Raw genomic sequence first — 8140 nt, 5'->3', positions numbered from 1 at the left:
TTCAAGCCGTAACAGACTACCGCACCGCACCGCACCTAGGTGGCGATACACAACTCAAGGACTTATCGATAGTGTGTAAAGATTTGGTGTAAAGCAAAAAGAATGGATAGTATACGATACGAAGTTACATATGTCTTTGGTGTAAAGTGATCCCCATACGTGCGTTAAGGATGCAGCTATAAATTAGAGCGAGAAAGAGATATTTTGACCGCACCAAGGTCGCGGTGCGGTGTAGTAGTCTATTATGGCTCAAATAATTATTTACAAAAATAAATATTAAATTACAATGTCTGAGTATAAAACTACTAAAAAATTCTTCTTAGCACACTTCATTTATAGACTGGCTGCATACTGACAGAAAATACTCAAAATTTGAAATATTAGCGCTGGAAAAAACAAATGAAAAGAACCTGCCGTGATGTCTGTCACCGCGACAGATAAACAAGTTTCGACCGCCGTATTTTCAAAAGGGATGGAATTTCATTCGAAACATCGAAAATTATTCAAAACTAAAAATTCTGTTCGTACTCCTGCAGCCCCAAAGCCACGACTAAGCAAGAAGAAGGTAGTTCTACGGAAGCGGAAATGCGTGTGTTTGCCAGAAAATTATTCAGTAGTAGAGTTCCCTGCAATTTGGAATGAGCTGCGCCAGAATGGGCAGCTGTGCGACGGCACCATCATGTGCCGGGACCTTAAATCAATACGCGTGCACCGAGCCATTCTGTCAGCCGTTAGTCCCTACTTCAAAGCGTTATTTATAAATTCCCTTAAGAAGGGAGAGCAAGAAGAAACGGAAATTTTCGTAGACGTTCCTAGCATTTACATGTCTCTAATACTAGACTACGCCTACACAGGGACTTGTGCAGTAACTGTAGAAAATGTGGAGCACTTACTCCCATATGCAGATCAATTTGACGTCGTCGGAGTTATTCAGCTATGCTGCCAGTTCCTGTTGCATGAGTTGAGACCTCACAACTGCCTAGGGATATTCAAATTCGCTAAGTATTACTTCTGCGGTGAATTAGAGAAGAAAGGGAAGTTGTATATAAGGCAGAACTTTAATAGAGTACTTAAGGAGTGCAATGAATTTAAGTCGCTTTCGTTCGAAGAGTTAGAGGACATATTGAGGGACGACGAGTTGAATGTTCGAAACGAGGAGATCGTGTTCCAAGCGGTGAAGACATGGGTGGAGCACGATTTGGAGAATAGACGAAAGCACATTCCGTCGTTACTGTCTTGTATTAGATTTGGTCATATAAGCTATAATTACTTTAAATCGAAAATATTGCAGTGGCAGCCAGTTATTGACGATGATGTGAGTATATGCGACAGAACTCACAAATGTTATTATCTGTATAACTACTACTTATTATGTTGGTACTTTCTATTTTTCCCGTTAAATTCAAATATGATCCACAGAAATGTCAAGAGTCGCTGTACCCCGCCGTGGTGTTTCTCACCGTGTTGGACTCCCGACCGGGGACCGAAGCAGACCTAAACGACCCGTTGGCGAGACCTCGCATCCCGTATGAGGTCCTATTTGCCGTGGGAGGTTGGAGCGCCGGAAGTCCTACGAGTTTTGTGGAGACTTACGATACGAGGTACATGGCAACATTGTCACATATTTGGAGGTTTTTTCTTTCCCAACTCTAAAAAGCTCATCATCGTAAATTCATCTATTATTTTCAAATCGTTAATTTCAAGTTTTCATGTATAAAATGTCTGTAAGGATAGGATACATAAGGTAAAAGCACCAATGATCGACGCTGCACCAATGTTCGACATGGCACTTATGTCAAAGTAATAATATAGTTTAAGTTTGAACAACGATTTTTTTTCTTTATTCAAAATTAATTCCTGTCACTTTGACCTAAAGTACTTATGTCGAACACTGGCTAAAAGTGTCGATCATTGGTGGTTTTCCCTTAAGTTACCAGTCAAATGACATTTGAAGCGCTATTTCTACACAGTCACTTCAATAAATATCATTGTCCTTGATGTAAGTAAATAAGACTTATAACTCGTGCTAACAAAAGGTTTTCTACGTACGATATGAAAAAAATGTTGATTCCACGCTAATAACTTCTACATCGAAGTGATGTATCTAATACCTACGCATAAAATCGCTTTTTAGGGTTCCGTACCCAAAGGGTAAAACGGGACCCTATTACTAAGACTCCGCTGTCCGTCCGTCCGTCTGTCACCAGGCTGTATCTCACGAACCCTGATAGCTTGAAATTTTCACAGATGATGTATTTCTGTTGCCGCTATAACAACAAATACTAAAAACAGAATAAAATAAAGATTTAAGTGGGGCTCCCATACAACAAACGTGATTTTTGACCGAAGTTAAGCAACGTCGGGCGGGGTCAGTACTTGGATGGGTGACCAAGATATTTTTATAGATAATGGTACGGAACCCTTCGTGTGCGAGTCCAACTTGCACTTGGCCGATTTTTTTGGATTATGTTACGGAACCCTTCGTGCGCGAGTCCGACTAATCTACATTGTAGATAAAAATAATAAGAATAAGATAGTTGTAATTTACTTGTTTATCACCAAATGACACACTTACTGACCGGTTTCCACATTTTCATAGGGCTGACCGCTGGTTCCTCTCAATCCACATGGACCTCACACCGCGCGCGTACCACGGGCTCTGCACGCTCAACAACCTGATCTACATGATCGGCGGATTCGATGGCAGCGACCATTTCAACACGGTCCGGTGTTACGACCCCGTGGCCAATACGTGGCATGAGCGGGCCTGCATGTATCAGGCGAGGTGTTACGTCAGCGTGGTGGCGCATGGTTAGAACTCTCCTATTCCTCTTGAGACAATAACACCACACACACCCTGCGTATACCGTGGGTTCTGATGATCAACAACATGATCGACATATGAGTACCTATTAGGTACATAATCGGTGACTTTGACGGCAGCGACCACTTCAACACGGCCGTTCAACACATCATTAAGATGGTCAGATGCCAAAGAGAAAAGGAAATTATGCTCGAAAATCATTATTTAACCTAATGAATAACCACGGGCTCCATATAATCGACCATTCTCCGTTTTCTGACGACGGAAGTTACTTAGTTTTTATTTTTTTTATTTTATTGATCAAATAAGTAACACAGCATTCAGTAAAATCAAGGCACTGTGAAACTACAAACTAAAAAAAACAAGGAGACAAAGAAAACAATAGACACAAAAATGACATACAACTTAAACATTGGATTTGGGCGACGACGTAACAGCGTGGCTCCGTAGCGTCGTCTGACTCGGCGTAGGGTTTGGCAGGTTGCCCCGGAACCGCCGAAACACCACACCCTTCGGCCAGAAGTCCGCGCTTGCGATGGTGTCCTGCAGAGGCCGCGGCACGTGCACTACAAATGAACTGAAGTGCATATAGTAACGCGACTGTAGCTGGTGCACCCTCAGCGTATAGCCACTGGCTATACGAGCCAGTCTTCCGGCGGACGTACTCCACCACAATAGTTATTATATCTAACTACGTCGGACACTTTCTGCTATCTTACTGCAAAGAGGGAGAGGGAAACAATATTGGTATACCTTTTTCCGTCCCTCTCAGTAGTAAGTGCCCTGAAAATAATAGGTGTAATAACCCCTCAGCTTTGAGTAGCCTCGGATAAAATATAATTTGTAAAAATTACAAAGAAACAGCTACTCTAGCTAGTTTAACTTATTCAACATCTTTCAGATGGCCTTATCTACGCCCTCGGGGGCTACAACGGGCGCACTCGCATGGCGTCCGTGGAGCGCTACTACCCCGACAAGAACCAGTGGGAGATGACCACCCCCATGAACAAGCAGCGGTCGGACGCCAGCGCCGCCTCTCTTGGCGGTAAGGTAAATTAAATCAAGTTTTTCATTGTCAACATTTCTGACTGTGTTCTACGTTCAAGGTTAAGGCGTACCTATTTGGCTTAATTTGATTTGACACTTACAACAGTTATCTTCAGCCAGAACGCATGATATTCCTCAAAGAAAGCTACTGACCCACATCCTTTACTCGTGCTCATCCGTTACTTTGTTTAATCGTCACCAGCTTATCTCAGACATCGATTGCAGTAGTATACATAGGTAGGGTATGCAGTGTTGGTGGTAGATACTGTCATAAGTACTTGGTTTTTAGGGTTCCGTACCCAAAGGGTAAAACGGGACCCTATTACTAAGACTTCGCTGTCCGTCCGTCCGTCCGTCCGTCCGTCCGTCCGTCCGTCCGTCCGTCCGTCCGTCCGTCCGTCCGTCCGTCTGTCACCAGGCTGTATCTCACGAACCGTGATAGCTAGACAGTTGAAATTTTCACAGATGATGTATTTCTGTTGTCGCTATAACAACAAATACTAAAAACAGAATAAAATAAAGATTTAAATGGGGCTCCCATACAACAAACGTGATTTTTGACCAAAGTTAAGCAACGTCGGGAGTGGTCAGTACTTGGATGGGTGACCGTTTTTTTTTTGCTTTTTTTTCGTTTTTTTTTTTTTGCATTATGGTACGGAACCCTTCGTGCGCGAGTCCGACTCGCACTTGCCCGGTTTTTGCAATTCTTGGAAGTTATCCTTTACGAAGGTTGAAAGTATTCAAAGGGAAGGGGGGAAGGGGATTTTGGTCTTGGGATTTTGGTCTTCGCCATCATTTTGAGCTTGAGATAAATCCCGCGAAATTCTGGAAACATGTTTATATGAGGCATCATTATTCATTCGGCACTTTAATAGTTCCCTAAACTTTATTCTCTTACAGTTGCGTCATCCGACAAGATCACAATTTCTCATGTCATAGCGTCTATCGTCTATCCGACAGATCTACATAGTAGGCGGTTTCAACGGGCAAGAAGTCCTCAGTTCAGCCGAGATGTTTGACCCGGACACCCGACAATGGACCCTTATACGGCCCATGCTGAGTCCCCGCTCCGGCGTCAGTCTTATCGCGTACCGGGACTGTCTATATGCCCTGGGAGGATTTAATGGCTACAGCAGACTAAATACGGGTAAGCTTTGTGTTATTTGTTTATTGCAATGCAATGGAATATACCGAATATAATTTGTGGTATAGTATCCCAACCAGTGAGAGTAGGTATAAGGGTTCAAAGCAAGTTGATAGAAATCACTCATTAGAGTGTAGGTATCTCTTTTAATCGACTCGCTATGTCAGGGGTTAGAGAATACTCGACAAGAGCAAGAGAGAGACTCTTAGAGACAACTCTAGATTGGAAACTCACCGAAGGTAGTCAGTCACAAAGCCAGAACCACCTATTGCATATGTATAGGAGTTTCATAATCCTCTGCTCAGTCTGCCTAATAGTTAATCAATCAACCGTGAACTGCAACCACAGTTAGTTTCCTCAGGGAGAAACTCTGTCAATAGAACTCGACTGTTAGAAACAAGTAATCGGGATAATGTTCTTGACAGGCTTTCTAGCATACAGAAGCGAAGTTAGTCACTAGTGTCACTACAGAAAATATTCTACCATCAATTGATCCTACGGCATTGTGGCTTAGCTTCTACTCGGTCATCAAGGATCGCAGCGCGATTGGCCCCGAGCACCTTTACTGACAGATAAATACATTTTCAAGTGGAACGCCTGAACCCACACCCCGGCAGCGACTGGCTGATTGACTGGCAGGAGGTGACAGAGATGTTCAGCGCGAGGAGCAACTTCGCTACGGTTCTACTAGACGATATGATCTTCGTCATCGGTGGATTTAATGGTTAGTGTGATGTTTCTATAAAATCGTAAGGCTTGGGTACAAATTGTTTGACATTTTACTGTGATTATAAAGACCCCGTACCTTAACTATACTTAGTTATGGAAATGAGGGTCCACACCCTATATCAAACACCCACGTGTTTGATATAGATATCGGAGCGATTCTATTGCTGTGCTACTCTTCTATTTTACATATTTATTACGCGTTTAACCCGGTTCTACCTCTTATTAAACGCTGCGAATCATGTTAGGTACTAACTAGGCCATTCTCGTTCTTGTCGTATATAGTGTAAGTAAATCACGTAGTTGTTTACAACGAATTCTCACCAGGTTCAACCACCATCCCCCACGTGGAATGCTACGACGGCGACACCCACGAGTGGTACGACGCGGCTCCCATGAACCTCAATCGCTCTGCTTTAAGTGCCTGTGTGATAGCCGGCCTGCCTAACGCCCGATCTTTCTCTTACCTGGCTAAAGCTGTGCCAGCGGCAGGGGCGGACCAGGCACACCATTCTTAAACCGCAATACCAATTGGCGTCTGAAGTCATATTCATATCTCTTTCATGTTTGTTCAGATCCATCGCTATTGAGAGGGATGGCAGTATAAGTTCAGTCGCCACTTGGTACTGCATATAGCAAGGACATCAACCTTCCCGAACCATTTAGGTTTTAGATGACAGGGTGTCCTGGAAAATTGTCTGGAGCTTGAGGTAAATAAATATACATACATGGTGGCGAAAAAATAAGTGCATTCCCGTTGCCAGGGAGGTTTTGCGATTATACTGAGCAACTTTTACGATGGGACCAACCCCGAGATCGCGAAAAATATAGAAAATGGACCAGCTAAAATGTATAACTATATGAAACAGCCAAATTCTTTTTTCGCGATTTCGGAGTTGGTCCCATAGTAAAAGCTCAGTATAATCCCAAAACCTCTCTGGCAACGGGAATGCACTTATTTTTTGGCCACCCTGTATGGGGACGTCATCTTGATATTGCAGAACTGCTTTCGCTATCATAATAATTCGACTAATATCGAGCAAGTAGGTTAACCGATCTGTCATCGAAGAGTTTTTAGAGACCGACAAAAACTTAGAAAATAGTATCAGCTAAAAATGTCCAAAGCATTGGTTTTGTGATTGGTTCTCAATGAGGGAAGGTTGGTGGAATGTGGATAGTTCCTACATTCTGGTTTTCTAGTTTTAACGATCATTTACAACTCATATAACCGTCGTGTGATAAGAATGGCTTTATGCCGATAAATACTGGCTGTTATGTGGTTTATAACTGATAAACGTAAATTTAAAATGGAAGGACGATTGGAGGGGTTTTGGAGGAAATTTGTCTGTTAAGGGATTGCACGAAAGCGGCTTAGTATTGTAATGTACCTGATGTCTGTGATATTCATATTTTGATTGTCTGGTCAGCGGGGTAAGAATAGGGAACATGTAAGATTTCCTCAAGGCTCCATACTTACTTGAATAGGTGCAATTATGTACCTATTTCTCTTATCCTGAAGAAATAAAAGTACCTTATTCTTACTTCATTGACTAAGTGTTTTGTGTAAGTTCTATTGTTGTATCATAAATCATGTTAATGTGGTAGTATAATAATGTTATTGTACCTATTGTACAGATCAGAATCGCTTCTTTGTATTTTATTGTTTTTAATAACGTGGAAATCGAGGTCTATTTTAGAGATCTTTTAAAAAAATCATTGTAAATTTTCCAGTTTTCTAGTGCGTGTTATTTGTGACACATTTTATTTGGTATTTTTGTATAGTTCGCGTCCATCGCTCAAATCACTGGTCGCGTTTTCGATGTATGTATTATGGTTGGCCGTCGGTGGCCTGGGTGTGACTAATTGTGGTGGTCTCTAGGCGCGGAATCCTTAACATCACCTGAATTATGTTCTTATTGAATCTCTAGATTTAACCATATAAAGGTGCATCCGCACCGCTGTTAACTTCTATAGAGTATGGAGCAACACTGTGCAACAGTACCTAAGTGACTAGGTAAGTAACCTACCTAATGAGTAATGTGTTACCATGTTGCCCCACAAAAGTTTACTGCGGTGTGGTTGCACCTATAAAGATTGACAGTGAGGTCAAAAAGTTTAACATATGTAACAAGGCATATTATGGAACACCTTGTATGACCGTCAAGAGACCTACCTGTGGTAGTACAAATGCAGAATAAAATTATAAAAAATGAAAAATTATTTCTAGTATTTAATAAAAATTTACTGTACCCGACTGAAAGATGATAAATTGACAAATAAAGAAAAACATTACAGGTACTGGTTGTTTAATTTACGTTAATCTTCATAATCACTTACCTATAGCAGTATACTCTCTGCCTATATATACAATTGCAAAATTAACAGCGGCATGTATGTAC

At 41.8% G+C, this 8140-nt stretch overlaps 1 protein-coding gene across 1 annotated transcript; it reads left to right on the top strand.

Moving 5' to 3' along the window:
- Positions 1 to 343: 343 nt before the first annotated feature.
- On the top strand, positions 344 to 8039 carry LOC134795608 (kelch-like protein 10). The gene is made up of 7 exons (XM_063767508.1): positions 344 to 1315; positions 1420 to 1601; positions 2600 to 2811; positions 3726 to 3874; positions 4832 to 5018; positions 5605 to 5739; positions 6069 to 8039. The coding sequence occupies exons 1-7, from the start codon at positions 419 to 421 to the stop codon at positions 6257 to 6259; spliced, it is 1953 nt and encodes a 650-aa protein (XP_063623578.1). The 5' UTR covers positions 344 to 418; the 3' UTR covers positions 6260 to 8039.
- The last annotated feature ends 101 nt before the right edge of the window (positions 8040 to 8140 follow it).

Source organism: Cydia splendana, chromosome 12 (genome assembly GCF_910591565.1).
Source record: "Cydia splendana chromosome 12, ilCydSple1.2, whole genome shotgun sequence".
NCBI classification, from domain to species: domain Eukaryota; kingdom Metazoa; phylum Arthropoda; class Insecta; order Lepidoptera; family Tortricidae; genus Cydia; species Cydia splendana.
This window is presented reverse-complemented; position numbering and strand designations above follow the sequence as displayed.

What these genes read in the sequence shown, in the direction of transcription:
- LOC134795608 (XM_063767508.1), top strand. Translation starts at nt 419, where the DNA reads ATGTCTGTCACCGCGACAGATAAACAAGTTTCGACCGCCGTATTTTCA. An exon ending in CGTCAGCGTGGTGGCGCATG is followed by an intron (nt 2,812 to 3,725) that starts GTTAGAACTCTC and finishes AACATCTTTCAG; the next exon opens with ATGGCCTTATCTACGCCCTC. An exon ending in CCGCCTCTCTTGGCGGTAAG is followed by an intron (nt 3,875 to 4,831) that starts GTAAATTAAATC and finishes TCTATCCGACAG; the next exon opens with ATCTACATAGTAGGCGGTTT.